This window comes from Triticum aestivum, chromosome 3B (genome assembly GCF_018294505.1).
Source record: "Triticum aestivum cultivar Chinese Spring chromosome 3B, IWGSC CS RefSeq v2.1, whole genome shotgun sequence".
In the NCBI taxonomy this organism is placed as follows: domain Eukaryota; kingdom Viridiplantae; phylum Streptophyta; class Magnoliopsida; order Poales; family Poaceae; genus Triticum; species Triticum aestivum.
Window position 1 is genome coordinate 701360891 of NC_057801.1, and position 20631 is coordinate 701381521.

At 42.8% G+C, this 20631-nt stretch overlaps 1 protein-coding gene across 1 annotated transcript; it reads left to right on the forward strand.

The window, feature by feature from the left end:
* Positions 1-8786: 8786 nt before the first annotated feature.
* On the forward strand, positions 8787-10239 carry LOC123066133 (cysteine proteinase EP-B 2-like). The gene has a single exon (XM_044489276.1). The coding sequence runs from the start codon at positions 8888-8890 to the stop codon at positions 10001-10003; it is 1116 nt and encodes a 371-aa protein (XP_044345211.1). The 5' UTR covers positions 8787-8887; the 3' UTR covers positions 10004-10239.
* Positions 10240-20631: the final 10392 nt, after the last annotated feature.

The window sequence follows — 20631 nt, forward strand, 5'->3', positions numbered from 1 at the left end:
TCGGAGTGACAAAACCTAATCTCGAAATACGCCAACTCAACATGTACCTTCGGAGACACCTGTAGTACTCCTTTATAATCACCCAGTTACGTTGTGACGTTTGGTAGTACCCAAAGTGTTCCTCCGGTAAACGGGAGTTGCATAATCTCATAGTTACAGGAACATGTATAAGTCATGAAGAAAGCAATAGCAACATACTAAACGATCAAGTGCTAGGCTAACGGAATGGGTCATGTCAATCACATCATTCTCCTAATGATGTGATCCCATTAATCAAATGACAACACATGTCTATGGTTAGGAAACATAACCATCTTTGATTAATGAGCTAGTCAAGTAGAGGCATACTAGTGACTATATGTTTGTCTATGTATTCACACATGTATCATGTTTCCAGTTAATACAATTCTAGCATGAATAATAAACATTTTTCATGAAATAAGGAAATAAATAATAACTTTATTATTCCCTCTAGGGCATATTTCCTTCAGTCTCCCACTTGCACTAGAGTCAATAATCTAGTTCACATCGCTATGTGATTTAACACCAATATTCACATCTGCATGTGATTAATACCCATAGTTCACATCATCATGTGATCAACACCCAAAGGGTTAACTAGAGTCAATAATCTAGTTCACATTGCTATGTGATTAACAACCAGAAGAGTACTAAGGTATGATCATGTTTTGCTCGTGAGAGAAGCTTAGTCAACGGGTCTGTCATATTCAGAGCCGTATGTATTTTGCAAATATTCTATGTCCACAATGCTCTGCACGGAGCTACTCTAGCTAATTGCTCCCACTTTTAATATGTATCCAGACTGAGACTTAGAGTCATCTGGATTGGTGTAAAAGCTTGCATCGTTGTAACTTTTACGACGGGCTCTTTTATCACCTCCATAATCGAGAAACATCTCCTTAGTCCTCACTAAGGATATTCTTGACCCATGTCCAGTGATCTACTTATTAGATCAAAATTGTATTCCTTTGCCAAACACAGAGCAAGGTATACAATAGGTCTGTTCACAGCATAGCATACTTTATAGAACCTATGACTGAGGCATAGGGAATGACTTTTCATTCTCTTTCTATTTTCTGCAATGGTCGGGTCTTGAGTCTTACTCAACTTCACACCTTGTAACACAGGCAAGAACTCCTTTCTTTGACTGTTCCATTTTGAACTATTTCAAAAATTTATCAAGGTATGTACTCATTGAAAAATCTTATCAAGCGTCTTGATCTATCTATATAGATCTTGATGCTCAATGTGTAAGCAGCTTCACCGAGGTCTTGCTTTGAAAAACTTTTATTCAAGTATCCTTTCATGCTATCCAGAATTTCCATATCATTTCCAATTAACAATATGTCATCCACATATAATATTAGAAATGCTACAGAGCTCCCACTCACTTTCTTGTAAATACATGCTTCTTCAAAAGTCGGTATAAAACCATATGCTTTGATCAACTCGTCAAAGCATATATTCCAACTCCGAGATGCTTGCACCAGTCCATAGATGGATCGCTGGAGCTTGAACAATTTGTTAGCACCTTTAGGATTGACAAAACCTTCTGGTTGCATCATATACAACTCTTCTTTAAGAAAACCATTAAGGAATGCAGTTTTGTTTATCCATTTGCCAGATTTCATAAAATGCGGCAATTGCTAACATGATTCAGATAGACTTAAGCATAGATACGAGTGAAAAACTCTCATCGTAGTCAACACCTTGAACTTGTCGAAAACATTTCGCAACAAGTCGAGCTTAGCAGATAGTAACACTACTATCAATGTCCGTCTTCCTCTTGAAGATTCATTTATTTAACATGGCTCGCTGATCATCGAGCAAGTCAATCAAAGTCCATACTTTGTTCTCATACATGGATCATATCTCAGATTTTATGGCCTCAAGCCATTTCGTGGAATCTGGGCTCATCGTCGCTTCCTCATAGTTCGTAGGTTCATCATGGTCTAGTAACATGACTTCCAGAACAGGATTACCATACCACTCTAGTGCGGATCTTACTCTGGAAGACCTACGAGGTTCTGTAGTAACTTAATCTGAAGTTTCATGATCATCATCATTAACTTCCTCACTAATTGGTGTAATAGTCACATGAACAGATTTCTGTGATGAACTACTTTCCAATAAGGGAGCAGGTACAGTTACCTCATCAAGTTCCACTTTCCTCCCACTCACTTCTTTCGAGAGAAACTCCTTTTTCTAGAAAGGATCCATCTTAGCAACGAATAAATTGCCTTCGGATCTGTGATAGAAGGTGTACCCAATAGTTTCCTTTGGGTATTCTATGAAGACGCACTTCTCCGATTTGGGTTCGAGCTTATCTGGTTGAAGTTTCTTCACATAAGCATCGCAGCCCCAAACTTTAAGAGATGACAGCTTAGGTTTACTTCTAAACCATAGTTCATACAGTGTCATCTCAACGGATTTAGATGGTGCCCTTTTAAACATGAATGCAGCTGTCTCTAATGCACAACCCCAAAACTATAGTGGTAAAACCGATAAGAGACATCATAGATCGCACCATATCCAATAAAGTGCGGTTACGACGTTCGGACACACCATAACGTTGTGGTGTTCCAGGTGGCGTGAGCTGTGAAACTATTCCACATTGTTTTAACTGAAGACCAAACTCGTAACTCAAATATTCATCTCCGCGATCAGATCGTAGAAACTTTATTTTCTTGTTACGATGATTTTTCCACTTCACTCTGAAATTCTTTGAACCTTTCAATTATTTCATACTTATGTTTCATCAAGTAGATATACCCATATCTGCTCAAATCATTTTGTGAAGGTCAGAAAATAACGATACTTGCCACAAGCATCAACACTCATTGGATCGCATACATCGGTATGTATTATTTCCAATAAGTCAGTAGCTTGTTCCATTGTTCCGGAGAACGGAGTTTTTAGTCATCTTGCCCAAAAGGCACGGTTCGCAAGCATCAAATGATTCATAACCAAGTGATTCCGAAAATCCATCTTTATGGAGTTTCTTCATGCGCTTTACACCGATATGACCCAAACGGCAGTGCCACAAATAAGTTGCACTATCATTATTAACTTTTCATCTTTTGGCATCAATATTATGAATATGTGTACCACTACGATCGAGATCCAACAAACTATGTTCATTGGGTGTATGACCATCGAAGGTCTTATTCATGTAAACAGAACAACAATTATTCTCTGACTTTAAATGAATAACCGTATTGCAATAAACATGATCAAATCATATTCATGCTCAACGCAAACACCAAATAACATTTATTTAGGTTCAACACTAATCCCGAAAGTATAGGGAGTGTGCGATAATGATCATATCAATCTTGGAACCACTTCCAACACACATCATCACATCACCCTCAACTAGTTTCTGTTTATTCAGTAACTCCTATTTCGAGTAACTAATCTTAGCAACCGAACAAGTATCAAATACTCAGGGGTTACTATAAACACTAGTAAAGTACACATAAATAACATGTATATCAAATATACCCTTGTTCACTTTGCCATCCTTCTTATCCACCAAATATTCAAGGCATTTCCGCTTCTAGTGACCATTTCCTTTGCAGTATAATCACTCAGTTTCAGGCTTTGGTCCAGCTTTGGGCTTCTTCGCGGGACTTACAACTTGCTTGTCATTCTACTTGAAGTTCCCTTTCTTTCCCTTTGCCCTTTTCTTGAAACTAGTGGTCTTGTCAATCATCAACACTTGATGCTCTTTCTTGATTTCTACCTTCGTCGATTTCAGCATCACGAAGAGCTCGGGAATCGTTTTCGTCATCCCTTGCATTATAGTTCATTACGAAGTTCTACTAACTTGGTGGTGGTGACTAGAGAATTCTGTCAATCACTATCTTATCTGGAAGATTAACTCCCACTTGATTCAAGCGATTGTAGTACCCAGAAAATCCGAGCACATGCTCACTAGTTGAGCGATTCTCCTCCATCTTTTAGCAATAGAACTTGTTGGAGACTTCATATCTCTCAACTCGGGTATTTGCTTGAAATATTAACTTCAATTCCTGGAACATCTCATATGGTCCATGACGTTCAAAACGTCTTTGAAGTCCCGATTCTAAGCCGTTAAGCATGGTGCACTAAAGTATCAAGTAGTCATCATATTGAGCTAGCCAAACGTTCATAACGTCTACATCTGCTCCTGCAATAGGTTTGTCACCTAGCGGTGCATCAAGGACATAATTCTTCTGCGCAGCAATGAGGATAAACCTCAGATCACGGATCCAATCCGCATCATTGCTACTAACATTTTTCAACACAATTTTCTCTAGGAACATATCAAAATAAACATATGAAAGCAACAACGCAAGCTATTGATCTACAACATAATTTGCAAAATACTACCAGGACTAAGTTCATGATAAATTGAAGTTCAATTAATCATATTACTTAAGAACTCCCACTTAGACAGACATCTCTCTAGTCATCTAAGTGATCACGTGATCCAAATCAACTAAACCATGTCCGATCATCACGTGAGATGGAGTAGTTTCAATGGTGAACATCACTATGTTGATCATATCTACTATATGATTCACGTTCGACCTTTCGGTCTCCGTGTTCCGAGGCCATATCTTTATATGCTAGGCTCGTCAAGTATGACCTGAGTATTCCGCGTGTGCAACTGTTTTGCACCCGTTGTATTTGAACGTAGAGCCTATCACACCCGATCATCACGTGGTGTCTCAGCAAGAAGAACTTTCGCAACGGTGCATACTCAGGGAGAACACTTCTTGATTATTAGTGAGAGATCATCTTAAAATGCTACCGTCAATCAAAGCAAGATAAGATGCATAAAGGATAAACATCACATGCAATCAATATAAGTGATATGATATGGCCACCATCATCTTGTGCTTGTGATCTCCATCTTCGAAGCACCGTCGTGATCACCATCGTCACCGGCACGACACCTTGATCTCCATCGTAGCATCATTGTCGTTTACGCCATCTATTGCTTCTACGACTATTGCTACCACTTAGAGATAAAGTAAAGCAATTACAGGGCATTTGCATTTCATACAATAAAGCGACAACCATATGGCTCCTGCCAGTTGCCGATAACTTCGGTTACAAAACATGATCATCTCATACAATAAAATATAGCATCACGTCTTGACCATATCACATCACAACATGCCCTGCAAAAACAAGTTAGACGTCCTCTACTTTGTTGTTGCAAATTTTACGTGGCTGCTACGGGCTTTAGCAAGAACCGTTCTTACCTACGCATAAAAACCACAACGATAGTTCGTCAAGTTGGTGTTGTTATAACCTTCGCAAGGACCGGGCGTAGCCACACTCGATTCAGCTAAAGTGAGAGAGACAGACACCCGCCAGCCACCTTTAAGCACGAGTGCTCGTAACGGTGAAACCAGTCTCGCGTAAGCGTACGCGTAATGTCGGTCCGGGCCGCTTCATCTCACAATACCGCCGAACCAAAGTATGACATGCTGGTAAGCAGTATGACTTGTATCGCCCACAACTCACTTGTGTTCTACTCTTGCATATAACATCAACGCATAAAACCTAGGCTCTGATACCACTGTTGGGGAACGTAGTAATTTCAAAAAATTTCCTACGTACACGCAAGATCATGGTGATGGCATAGCAACGAGAGGGGAGAGTGTCCGTCCACGTACCCTCGTAGACCGTAAGCGGAAGCGTTATGACAACACGGTTGATGTAGTCGTACGTCTTCACGATCCGACCGATCCAAGCACCAAACGTACGGTACCTCCGAGTTCAGCACACGTTCAGCTCGATGACGATCCCCGGGCTCCGATCCAGCAAAGCTTCGGGGATGAGTTCCGTCAGCACGACGACGTGGTGACGATGATGATGCCCTACCGGCGCAGTGCTTCGCCTAAACTCCACGACGATATGACCGAGGTGGAATATGGTGGAGGGGGCACCGCACACGGCTAAGGAACGATCCGTATATCAACTTGTGTGTCCATGGGGTGCCCCCCGCCCCCGTATATAAAGGAGCCAGGGGGGAGGAGGCGGCCGGCCAAGGAGGGCGCGCCAAGGGGGGAGTCCTACTCCCACCGGGAGTAGGACTCCCTTCTTTCCTAGTTGGAATAGGAGAAGGGGGGAAAGAGGAGGAAGAGGGGAAGGAAAGGGGGGGCGTCGCCCCCCTTCCCTTGTCCTATTCGGACTAGGAAGGGGAGGGGCGCGCGGCCCCCTCCTGCCTCCTTCCCTCTTCTCCCTCGAGGCCCATGTAGGCCCAATAACCCCCCGGGGGGTTCCGGTAACCTCCCGGTACTCCGGTAAAATGCCGATTTCATCCGGAACGATTCTGATGTCCAAATAAAGGCTTCCAATATATCAATCTTTATGTCTCGACCATTTCGAGACTCCTCGTTACGTCCATGATCACATCCGGGACTCCGAACAAACTTCGGTACATCAAAACTTATAAACTCATAATAAAACTGTCATCGTAACGTTAAGCGTGCGGACCCTACGGGTTCGAGAACTATGTAGACATGACCTAGAACTATTCTCGGTCAATAACCAATAGCGGAACCTGGATGCCCATATTGGTTCCTACATATTCTACGAAGATCTTTATTGGTCAAACCGCATAACAACATACGTTGTTCCCTTTGTCATCGGTATGTTACTTGCCCGAGATTTGATCGTCGGTATCCAATACCTAGTGCAATCTCGTTACCGGCAAGTCTCTTTACTCGTTACGTAATGCATCATCCCGTAACCAACTCATTGGTCACATTGCTTGCAAGGCTTATAGTGATGTGCATTACCGAGAGGGCCCAGAGATACCTCTCCGACAATCGGAGTGACAAAACCTAATCTCGAAATATGCCAACTCAACATGTACCTTCGGAGACACCTGTAGTACTCCTTTATAATCACCTAGTTACGTTGTGACGTTTGGTAGTACCCAAAGTGTTTCTCCGGTAAACGGGAGTTGCATAATCTCATAGTTACAGGAACATGTATAAGTCATGAAGAAAGCAATAGCAACATACTAAACGATCAAGTGCTAGGCTAACGGAATGGGCCATGTCAATCACATTATTCTCCTAATGATGTGATCCCATTAATCAAGTGACAACACATGTCTATGGTTAGGAAACATAACCATCTTTGATTAATGAGCTAGTCAAGTAGAGGCATACTAGTGACTATATGTTTGTCTATGTATTCACACATGTATCATGTTTCCGGTTAATACAATTCTAGCATGAATAATAAACATTTATCATGAAATAAGGAAATAAATAATAACTTTATTATTGCCTCTAGGGCATATTTCCTTCAACTACCACTAGGGGGTGCTAGAGATATACATTTGGTAGTTAGAACTTGCACAGGATTATGCAGAAATAATTTCCATCTTATCCCTATGAGGCTTCTTTCCCTAGAAGTCTTGCACCTCTGTCTATATTGGTCCTCGAAGCGTATGTATACACACATTGTATTACAATTCTTCTCTCTATTAATACTTTTACAAATTAACTTGATTTATTCACATGTTCATGACGGTTTTGGTGTCGCTTATGGGTGATTTGGCGGGCACACCGAAGCGCTATACATCAACATATTTCCCGTGGACTAATATCCACGTAGTTTTTCCTAAAGAAGTTCCTGACGGATTTGGAGCTATGATCAAGGAAAAGAAGGTACTATGATCAAGAAGTGTAGAATCCCGGAGTCGTGTGTGGTTGGCACTATGCCATGCATGCATTCATCGTATGTCATTGCTTCACGCATTCGTGCTACATTATTTGTCTTGTTTCAGATTATTACATATTGTTTCATTGATTTTTCTTCTTATTTCAAAGTGTACCATGGTGTTTCCTTGTGTACCAAAAAATAAGAGTGGACTAATTTCTGACCGATTTTGCTTGTGCGCAGTGGTAGACAACAACAAATTGTGTTATCCTTCGAAAAATGAAAAAGGGAAACTAATGGAACACTCCAAAATAAGATAAATTTGTTAAAAGATCTCTTGCCTCTCGATTGTAACCTATTATGATGGAATAAAACTCTTTTCATATCGCAAAAAAAAACGTAGTATGAACCAACAGTAGACGATGGTAAAATGTCAATTCTGCTAATTACAGAGACTCTTGAGGAAGGTAACAGCTGAAGGAGTGCAATACCGCAGCAGACTACCCCGCCGGCGGCGAACGGCTAGGCGGCCAGCCGGTGCAGTTACGATGGAACACCCCGCCCCCCCGCGACTGCCATTAATACCGTGTTTGATCCTCTCGACCGGCTCAACGGGTAGCGTCGTCATCCGGCAGGCACAACAGCACTACGCACGACGTGATCAAGTATCACCAGTAACTGCATCTACCACGATTCTATGGCGGCGCAGCATCCATAGAACGGCACACCTACAGTCAGCAGACTATCACGGCGATCCGATCCAACGACGTAGGAATGAATCAGGCCTGCAGCTCGGCCACGAACCTGGAATGGTCAGTGAATCTGCCCTGAATCTTCGTGGCCGCCCAATACCAGCGCCGCACGCAACTTGGCAACCACCCCGAGCAGAATCTGACACCGCTCCGCTCAGCATTCTGTTACCGCCATTTAAACCTCCTCGTGTCTTTCCCGCCGCAAACCAATCGATTGCGCTGCTTCTCATCGTGTCTTACAAAGCTTCTCAGTGCTGCTCATCGAGATGACGAGTGACGACCCGACCTATAAATACACCTCCTCCCTTCTCCTCCACCCTCATCGATCTCACACTCCAAGCTAGCAACACCAGCTACTGCTCGGTGATCAGCAGTGCACTACCACGTACACAGAAACAACTCGTGGTACTGAACTAGTTTGGTACGTAGCAGCTAGCACGATGGGGCAGCTTAGCAAGAAGCTTCTGGTGGCGGCCGTGCTGGCCGTGGCGGCGGTGGAGCTCTGCGGCGCCATCCCGCTGGAGGACAAGGACCTGGAGTCGGAGGCGGCGCTGTGGGACCTGTACGAGCGGTGGCAGACCGCGCACCGCGTGCCCCGCCACCACGCCGAGAAGCACCGCCGCTTCGGCACCTTCAAGTCCAACGCCCACTTCGTCCACTCCCACAACAAGCGCAGCGACCGCCCCTATCGCCTCCACCTCAACCGCTTCGGCGACATGAGCCAGGCCGAGTTCCGCGCCACCTTCGTCGGCGACCTCCGCCGCGACACCCCGGCCACGCCGCCGTCCGTCCCCGGATTCATGTACGCCACAGTGAACGTGTCCGACCTTCCGCCGTCCGTGGACTGGCGGCAGAAGGGCGCCGTCACGGGCGTCAAGGACCAGGGCAAGTGCGGCAGCTGCTGGGCCTTCTCCACGGTGGTGTCCGTGGAAGGCATCAACGCCATCCGCACGGGCAGCCTCGTGTCCCTCTCGGAGCAGGAGCTCATCGACTGCGACACGGCAGACAACGACGGGTGCCAGGGCGGGCTCATGGACAACGCCTTCGAGTACATCAAGAACAACGGCGGGCTCATCACCGAGGCCGCCTACCCGTACCGCGCCGCCAACGGAACCTGCAACGTCGCGACCGCCGCCAAGAGCTCCCCCGTGGTGGTGCGCATCGACGGGCACCAGGACGTGCCGGCCAACAGCGAGGAGGCGCTGGCCCAGGCCGTGGCGAACCAGCCCGTGTCCGTGGCCGTCGAGGCCAGTGGGAAGGCGTTCATGTTCTACTCCGAGGGGGTCTTCACCGGCAGCTGCGGCACGGAGCTGGACCACGGCGTGGCGGTGGTCGGGTACGGCGTGGCGGAGGACGGCAAGGCGTACTGGACGGTGAAGAACTCGTGGGGGCCGTCGTGGGGGGAGCAGGGCTACATCAGGGTGGAGAAGGATTCGGGTGCCGCGGGCGGGCTCTGCGGCATCGCCATGGAGGCGTCCTACCCCGTCAAGACCGACAGCAAGCCCAAGCCCACGCCCACGCCCAGGCGCGCCCTCGGAGCCAGGGAGTCACAGTGATCACTGATCGATCCTTCTGCGTATCTGAATTATTACTACTACTATCGTTCCTAGTTAAATTAAGGGTGAAATAAATTAAGATTGAATTAAATGGTTCTGCGTGGGCATGCAGCAAAGAATTAGGCGTGTGTAACGTGGGACCAGGTCGATCGATATCTATTTGGATTCTGAATGTAATGTAAAATATAATTTTATGTAATGTACTGCCGGTAACAGTGTATGAAAGCTTGCTAATATATTGAGTACTGTTCAGAGATGGAGCAAGTGGTTTGAAATTTTTGAACTGATTTGCTTTTGCGGGTAAAGTCACATACTTGGTTTGGGCTGAAAAGATAGTTGGGCTGTGTTTTGTCCTTTACTCCCTCCGCCCGGAAATACTTGTCATCAAAATGAATAAAAGAGGATGTATCTAGATATATTCTAGTTCTAGATACATCCTTTTTTGTCCATTTTGATGACAAGTATTTCCGGGCGGAGGGAGTACTTGGGAGTTCTTTCAACCTTTCAGGCCCACTAGCACCGAAGAAGCGCGGCACACGTTGTCTGTATTTTGTCAAAATATGCAAGAAAACAATGTGTATTACGGGAGAAAATAAAATGAAAAGGAGAACACGAATTCTACCTTTACACCATGTGTAGGCATGTAACAAACATTAAATGATTTAACAAATTAAGTAAACTGGCTGGCCAATTAATTTTTTTCATAAGCACATATTTTCCCCTTCCGTAAGTTAAAAAAGTGTGACGGGCACGGTAGCAATATGTATTTGGATTCATTCTCATATGGCCTGATTGATCAACGGTGACACCAAATGAGATTGTTACCAATTTATATAGACCCTATAGTAGGGAAATATTTCTTGTCCAATTTGCGCATCTTTTTCACCTACATTTCATATACAGTTCCTAGTTGGCACTATTTTCATTCTCTCTCAAACATGAATATATTAAAATTTAAATTTTTGTAAGTAATTTAAACCCCAAATCCATTGTGTTGTAAAAGTAAGTAGTAATTGGCGAAAAGCTTATTTAAACATAGTATCTATGAATGGCTAATATGATAATAGGATGTTCAACCCAATGCACTTTTCAAACTGTGATATGGGATAACTGGTGTATCTATACTTCGGAAAATTTTGGCGGCTGAGCAATAGCTGGTTCGACAATAGTTTTTTGAGCAAACACTAACCTCCACGGATGATCCACTATCTTGTATTTTTCTCTTTCTCTCTGAATCGGTCAAAGAAATAAAATAGGGAATGTAGTGTAGAGGTTGGTCGAGTGGTAGTTTTAATTTTTATGTGCTCTCTTCTCGTTGGCTGCTTATAGAGTGTCATGATGGAGCGTATCGTAGAGGTGGCTTTAGTGACCGCATTGTGGTTGAAGCGTGATTTGGTTGGCCACATGGATGGAGAAGGCGAGGTAGATGACGGCAACAACGTCGACTATTCTCTTTGTGTAGGTGAATGCACCAGGGGAGAAGGAGTCTTGGTTTTTTGTATTTCTTTTGGATTAATGTTCACGTGAATGCACAGTGCTGATTTATGGTTTTTGTAGTTCCAGTTTATTTGGGTGTATTGCTCTGGGTTACAATTTGGTTAATGTTTTGGTTTATGGTTTGTGTGAGTTAATATTTTCGATTTATTCAGGAGTTGTTCTGTTTTACTGGTTTTACTGTTACGGATTGTTCAGGTTTGCTGTTTTGGTTTATTTGTGCTATTATTTCAATTAGCAGTTATGGGTTTATTCAGATGTTGTTCTGGTTTTTGTTCGGGTAATTGTTGATGCATTATTCACTGATGTCATGGTGTAAAAAAGGGCAGTAATCAACCAAGGGCTAATTTATCCCACGGGTTACTGTTCATGCAAATATACTGTTCCAGTCTACTATTTAGTGTCGTAGACACTATTCACTGATTCCACGTAGTTGAACAGTAAAAGTTAGAAAAAATCAAAAAGGGAGAAAAAGGGAATGCTTCCCACTTTAGTATGTAACTTATAAAGGTTCATTGTTGGGGTCCAACAAATACCACTTAGATGCCACTGCATTTTGGTGCCTGTTACTTTGGGCATAAATCCCGATATTGAGGATAGTTTTCACAAAGAAGTTCCATCTAGAGGTATGATCACTTGGAAAGAAGCTACTTCTGTTGGAAATATGCCATAGAGGCAATAATGTTTGTATTATTATGTTTCCATATTCATAATTATAGAGTTTATACTCTATGTTATAACTGCTATGATCTTGGAATATGCGATTCTATGCTATAACCTCGCGCTAGCGGCCCCTGGTTGTGCCCCGCGCGCGTCCGTGTTGGGAACGTAGCATGCAATGTCAAAAAAAAATCCTACGCGCACGCAAGATCTATCTAAAGATGCATAGCAATGAGAAGGGGGAGTGTGCCTACGTACCCTCGTAGACCAAAAGTGGAAGCGTTTGACAACGCGGTTGATGTAGTCGAACTTCTTCTCGTTCCGATCGATCAAGCACCGAACGTATGACACCTCCGAGTTCTGCACACATTCAGCTCGATGACGTCCCTCGAACTCTTGATCTAGCAGAGTGTCGAGGAAGTAGATGAGTTCGTCAGCACGACGGCGTGGTGACGATGATGGTGAAGTGATCCGCGCAGGGCTTCGCCTAAGAACTACAAGAATATGACCGGAGGCATAAACTATGGAGGGGGGCGCCGTACACGGCTAACGATTATTGGTGTGTCTTCTAGGCGCCCCCTCCCCAAGTATATATAGGTGAGAGGGGGAGAGAAGCAGCCCTAGGGGCGCCCCAAGTAGGAGGGATCCTACTTGGGCTCCTGCCCTAGGCCGGCGCCCCCCTTTCCTTCTTTTGGTGATGAGGGGAAGGAAGGAGGAGGTGGCACCCCCTTTTCCTTTCTCCTATCAAGGGGGAAAGACAGGAGGAGGTGGCGCCCCCTCCTTTCCTTCCTCTAGGGCCCGTGGCCAGGGAAAGGGGCACACCAGCCCCTTGTGGGCTGGTCTGTCCCTGCCTCGGCCCATTAAGCCCATATCTTTGTCGGGGTTGCCCGAAACTCCTTTCCGGTGACCCGATATGTACCTGGTACCCTCCTGAACACTTCCGGTGTCCGAATACTATCGTCTTATATATCAATCTTTACCTCTCGACCATTTTGAGACTCCTCATCATGTTCGTGATCTCATCAGAGACTCCGAACAACATTCGGTCACCAAATCACATAACTCATATAATACAATATCGTCATCGAACATTAAGCGTGTGGACCCTACGGGTTCGAGAACTATGTAGACATGACCGAGACACCTATCCGGTCAATAACCAATAGCAGAACCTGGATGACCATATTGACTCCCACATATTTCTATGAATATCTTTATCGGTTGAACCATTATGACAACATACGTTATTCCCTTTGTCCATCAGTATGTTACTTGCCCGAGATTCGATCGTCGGTATCTTCATACCTAGTTCAATATCATTACGAGAAAGTCTCTTTACTCATTCCGTAATACATCATCCCGCAACTACCTCAATGGTCACTTTGCTTGCAAGGCTTCTTATGATGTGTATTACCGAGAGGGCCCAGAGATACCTCTCTGATACTCGGAGTGACAAATCCTAATCTCGATCTATGCCAACCCAACAAACACCTTCGGAGATACCTGTAGACCATCTTTATAATCACCCAGTTACGGTGAGACATATGATAGCACACAAGGTATTCCTCCGGTATCCGGGAGTTGCATGATAACCCACAAGTGTAGGGGATCGCAACAGCTTTCGAGGGTAGAGTATTCAACCCAATATTTATTGATTCGACACAAGGGGAGCCAAAGAATATTCTTAAGTATTAGCAGTTGAGTTGTCAATTCAACCACACCTGGATAACTTAGTATCTGCAGCAAAGTATTTAGTAGTAAAGTAGTATGATAGTAATGGTAACAGTGGCAAAAGTATTTAGTAGTAAAGTAGTATGATAGGAATTGTAACAGTAGCAACGGAAAAGTAAATAAGCAAAGCACAATATGTGAAAAGCTCGTAGGCATTGGATCAGTGATGGATGATTATGTCGGATGCGATTCCTCATGTAATAGCTATAACATAGGGTGACACAGAACTAGCTCCAATTCATCAATGTAATGTAGGCATGTATTCCGAATATAGTCATGCGTGCTTATGGAAAAGAACTTGCATGACATCTTTTGTCCTACCCTCCCGTGGCAGCGGGTTCCTAGTGGAAACTAAGGGATATTAAGGCCTCCTTTTAATAGAGAACCGGAACAAAGCATTAGCACATAGTGAATACATGAACTCCTCAAACTATGGTCATCACCGAGAAGTATCCCGATTATTGTCACTTCGGGGTTGTCAGATCATAACACATAATAGGTGACTATAGACTTGCAAGATAGGATCAAGAACTCACATATATTCATGAAAACATAATAGGTTCAGATCTGAAATCATGGCACTCGGGCCCTAGTGACAAGCATGAAGCATAGCAAAGTCATAGCAACATCAATCTCAGAACATAGTGGATACTAGGGATCAAACCCTAACAAAACTAACTTGATTACATGGTAAATCTCATCCAACCCATCACCGTCCAGCAAGCCTACGATGGAATTACTCACGCACGGCGGTGAGCATCATGAAATTGGTGATGGAGGATGGTTGATGATGACGACGGCGATGAATCCCCCTCTCCGGAGCCCCGAACGGACTCCAGATCAGCCCTCCCGAGAGAGACTAGGGCTTGGCGGCGGCTCTGTATCATAAAACGCGATGAAACTTTCTCTCTGATTTTTCTCTCTGCGGAACGGAATATATGGAGTTGGAGTTGAGGTCGGTGGAGCATCAGGGGGCCCACGAGATAGGGGTGCGCGCCCCCACCCTCGTGGACAGGGTGTGGGCCCCCTGGCCTTGATACTTTCGCCAGTATTTTTTATATTTTCCAAAACTTATCTCCGTGGATTTTCAGGTCATTCCGAGAACTTTTGTTTTCTGCACAATAAACAACATCATGGCATTTCTACTGAAAACAGCATCAGTCCGGGTTAGTTTCATTCAAATCATGCAAGTTAGAGTCCAAAACAAGGGAAAAAGTGTTTGGAAAAGTAGATACATTGGGGACGTATCAACTCCCCCAAGCTTAAACCTGAAAGTGTTTGGAAAAGTTGATAAACTGAAAGTGATAAAGAAAAACTTTTACAAACTCTGTCTGCTCTTGTTGTTGTAAATATGTAAAGCCAGCATTCAAGTTTTCAGCAAGTATTATGAACTAACCATACTCACAATAACACTTAGGTCTCACAATTACTCATATCAATGGCATAATCAGCTAGCGAGCAATAATAATAAAACTCGGATGACAACACTTTCTCAAAACAATCATAATATGATATAACAAAATGGTATCTCGCTAGCCCTTTCTCGGACTGCAAAACATAAATGCAGAGCACCTTTAAAGATCAAGGACTGACTAAAGATTGTAATTCATGGTAAAAGAGATCCAGTCAAGTCATACCCAATATAAACCAATAGTAATGAATGCAAATGACAGTGTGCTCTCCAGCGGGTGCTTTTTAATAAGAGGGATGATGACTCAACATAAAAGTAAATAGATAGGCCCTTCGCAGAGGGAAGCAGGGATTTGTAGAGGTGCCAGAGCTCGATTTTAAAATAGAGATGAATAACATTTTGAGCAGCATACTTTCACTGTCAACGCAACAACTATGAGATGGCGATATCTTCCATACTACATGCATTATAGGCAGTTCCCAAACAGAATGGTAAAAGTTTATACTCCCCCACCACCAACAAGCATCAATCCATGGCTTGCTCGAAACAATGAGTGCCTCCAACTAACAACAACCCTGGGGGAGTTTTGTTTAATTATTTTGATTTGCTTTGATCTTTTTGGATCATGGGACCGGGCATCCCGGTTACCGGCCCTTTCTCGTGAGTGAGGAGTGGAGTCCACTCCTCTTGAGAATAACCCACCTAGCATGGAAGATACAGGCAACCCTAGTTGAAACATGAGCTGCTCGAGCATACAAAACAGAATTTCATTTGAAGGTTTGGAGTTTGGGACATACAAATTTACTTGGAACGGCAGGTAGATACCGCATATAGGAAGGTATGGTGGACTCATATGGAACAACTTTGGGGTTTATGGATTTTGGATGCACAAGCAGTATTCCCGCTTAGTACAGGTGAAGGTTAGCAAAAGACTGGGAAGCGACCAATTGAGAGAGTGACAACAGTCATGAACATGCACTAAAATTAATTTACACTGAGTACAAGCATGAGTAGGATATAATCTACCATGAACATAAATATCATGAAGGCTATGTTGATTTGTTTCAACTACATGCGTGAGCATGTGCCAAGTGGAGTCACTCAATTCATTCAAAGGAGGATACCATCCCATCATACCACATCATAATCATTTTAATAGCATGTTGGCACGCAAGGTAAACCGTTATAAACTCATAGCTAATTAAGCATGGCACAAGCAACTATAATCTCTAAATGTCATTGCAAATATGTTTACTTCATAATAGGCTGAATCAGGAACGATGAACTCATCATATTTACAAAAACAAGAGAGGTCAAGTTCATACCAGCTTTTCTTATCTCAATCAGTCCATCGTATATCGTCATTATTGCCTTTCACTTGCACGACCGAACAGTGTGATAATAATAATAGTGCACATGCATTGGACTAAGCTGGAATCTGTAAGCATTCAATTCAAGAGAGAAGACAAGGTAATATGGGCTCTAAGTTAAATAAACAATCATGCATATGAGAGCCACTAAACATTTTCAATATGGTCTTCTACTCTTGACCCCCAAAGGAAAGAAAAGAAAATAAAACTATTTACACGGGAAAGCTCCCAACAAGTAAAAGAAGAATGAGAAATCTTTTTGGGTTTTCATTTTAAGTCTACTACAAGCATGGAAAGTAAACTAACTAATTTTTTTTGTTTTCTTAAGGTTTATCAAACACACAGGAAGAAAGCTAAAAAAAGAAAATTAAACTAGCATGGATAATACAATGAAAGAGTATGAGCACCGACAGCTAGAATAGTGTGTGAACATGAATGTAAAGTCGGTGAGAAATACGTACTCCCCCAAGCTTAGGCTTTTGGCCTAAGTTGGTCTACTGCCAAGGATAGCCTGGCTGATATCCATAGTTGTAACTGGGGTCGTACTGAGATGCAGCAGCAAATGCCTCCTGAGCTGCGGCATGTTGGTGAGCCGCCTCCGCTCTCCCCTCATGTTCAGCTGGCTCCTCCCTGGTAACAACGTATATTCGTTTTGCCTGCTTGTAAGAAGTCCTCAAGATAGGCATTACGCACATATGCGTCAAATTCATCCTTAATGCCTGCATTGACCATAAAATCGTCTGATGGCCACTCACAAGCTCGCACTTCTGCGTCCCTCGGTGGTTCATCATCTTGCTCGCGCATTACCCGCCTGGGTCCTTTCTTTATTGATGAACCACCTTGGTACATTCTCCTAGACATATTTCTTTTTCTGCAAAATTTATGAAATTTTAGTAACTTCAAAATAAAAGTGAATAAAACTAAATAAGATTGGTAGTAACTACTCCTACAAGTGCCTAGAGCCTATATCATGCATTAGAATTACTTGGGACCTCATAAATTTGACATGCAAGCTCAAGAACAGGGTCACCTATGCAGCAAAAATTTGCAATGAATAAAGCACTAGAACAAAAACTAATTGGACCAATGGAGGAGTCACATACCAAGCAACAATCTCCCAAAGCAGTTTTGTGAATGGAGCTTTGAGCAAGGAGATCAAAAATCGCAGCAAAATGAGCTAGAACTCGTGCTTGAGCTGGATGCGGATTTTTTTGGGGAAGAAGATGGAGTGTGTGGGTGCAGGAATAAGTGGAGGGGGGCCACCGTGGGCCCACGAGACAGGGGGTGTGCCCAGGGGGTGTGGGCGCGCCCTCCACCCTCGTGGTCAGGTGCTAGCCCCTCCTGAAGTGTTTTCAGTGCCAAAAATCCTCAAATATTCCATAAAAATCATACTAAATTTGCAGGGCATTTGGAGCACTTTTATTTTCGGGATATTTTTTATTGCACGGATAATTCAGAAAATAGACAGATAATACTATTTTTGCTTTATTTATTCCAAATAACAAAAAGTAAAAAGAGGGTACAGAAGGTTGTGCCTTCTAGTTTCATCCATCTCATGATCATCAAAATGAATCCACTAACAAGGTTGATCAAGTCTAGTTAACAAGCTCATTCCGAATAACACAGAACCAGAGAAATTTCGAATAACACTAAGTTATCTCAATGGGGATATGAACATCCCCAATAATAAGAATATCATACTTTTTCTTGACAGTAGGAAGAGGAAATTCAAAACCTCCAATAATGATAGTTGGAACTTTTCCAATAGAATTGATGCTATGAACTTGAGGTTGTTTCCTCGGAAAGTGTACCATATGCTCCTTACCATTAACATGAAAAGTGACATTGCCTTCGTTGCAATCAATAACAGCACCTGCAGTATTCAAAAAGGGTCTACCAAGGATAATCGACATACTATCGTCCTCGGGAATATCAAGAATAACAAAGTCCGTTAAGATAGTGACATTTGCAACCACAATAGGCACATCCTCACAAATACCGATAGGCATAGCAGTTGATTTATCAGCCATTTGCAAAGATATTTCAGTAGGTGTAAACTTATTCAATTCAAGTCTACAATATAAAGAGAGAGACATAACACTAACGCCGGCTCCAAGATCACATAAAGCAGTTTTAATATAATTTCTTTTAATGGAGCATGGTATAGTGGGTACCCCTGGATCTCCAAGTTTCTTTGGTATTCCACCCTTAAAAGTATAATTAGCAAGCATGGTGGAAATTTCAGCTTCCGGTATCTTTCTTTTATTTGTAATGATATCCTTCATATACTTAGCATACAGATTTACTTTAAGCATATCAGTCAAGCGCATACATAAGAAGATAGGTCTAATCATTTCAGCAAAGCGCTCAAAATCCTCATCATCCTTTGTCTTGGATGGTTTAGGAGGAAAGGGCATGAATTTCTGAACCCATGGTTCTCTTTCCCTACCATGCTTCCTAGCAACAAAATCTCTCTTATCATAACGTTGATTCTTTGATTGTGGGTTAGCAAGATCAACAACAGGTTCAATCTCTACTTCTTTATTTTTGCTAGGTTGAGCATCAACATGAACATTATCATTAACATTGGCACTAGGTTCATGTTCATCACTTGATTGTGTTTCAACATCAGAAATAGAAATATCATTGGGATTCTCAGGTGTGTCTACAACAGGTTCACTAGAAGCATGCAAAGTCCTATCTTTTTCTTTTTCTTCTTTTTGGAAGAACTATGTGCCTCTAAATTATTTCTCTGAGAATCTTGCTCGATTCTCTTAGGGTGGCCTTTAGGATACAAAGGTTCCTGAGTCATTCTACCAGTTCTAGTAGCCACTCTAACAGCAAAGTCATGTTTATTATTTAATTCATCAAGCAAATCACTTTGAGCTTTAAGTACTTGCTCGGCTTGAGTGGTAACCATAGAAGCATATTTGCTAATAAGTTTAAGTTCATCTTTAGCTCTAGCCATATAATCACTCAAGCGTCCTATTTCGAAAGCATTATTATTTAATTCTCTACCAACATAAGCATTAAAACTTTCTTGTCTAGCCATAAAGTCATCAAATTCATCTAAGCATGGGCTATGAAATTTAGTAGAGGGAATTTCAACTTTATCATATCTATAGAGAGAATTTACCTTTACTACATGTGTCGGGTTATCAAGACAATGTGTTTCTTTGACAGACGGTATATTAAGACCACGTATTTCTTTAATAGGTGGTAAATTCTTAACATCTTAAGCTTTAATACCTTTTTATTTCATTGATTTCTTTGCCTCTTGCATATCTTCAGGACTGAGAAATAGAACACCTCTCTTCTTAGGAGTGGGTTTAGGAATAGGCTCAGGAGTTGGCTCAGTTGGTTCAGGAATTGCCTCAGGAATTGGCTCATGAAGAGTCCAATTATTTTCATTAGTCAACATATTATTCAATAGTAATTCAGCTTGGTCGACTGTTCTTTCCTTGAAAACACAACCAACACAACTATCCAAGTAGTCCTTGGAAGCATCGGTTAGTCCATTATAAAAGATATCAAGTATTTCATTTTTCTTAGGAGGATGATCATGCAAAGCATTGAGTAATCGGAGAAGCCTCCCCCAAGCTTGTGGGAGACTCTCTTCTTTGATTTGCACAAAATTATATATTTCCCGCAAGGCAGCTTGTTTCTTATGAGCAGGAAAATATTTAGCAGAGAAGTAATAAACCATATCCTGGGGACTACTGTAAGGGCATATTTATCCCCAAGATGTTTTGGTGATTGATGACAATGCTTTTGCGGACTAATCATGTGCGTTGAGTTCTTTTAGAGATTCATCCTTTGGCACGAGACGATTACCTCCCCTCGGTGTTTTATTCAAGACGGTGTAGCTCCTTCGTTTCTCTGTTGGTGGTATAGTTTCGTAGGAGTCACCGTACTATCAAGAGGGGATCCGCTTTGCTAAGACTAGGGTGGAATCAACACGT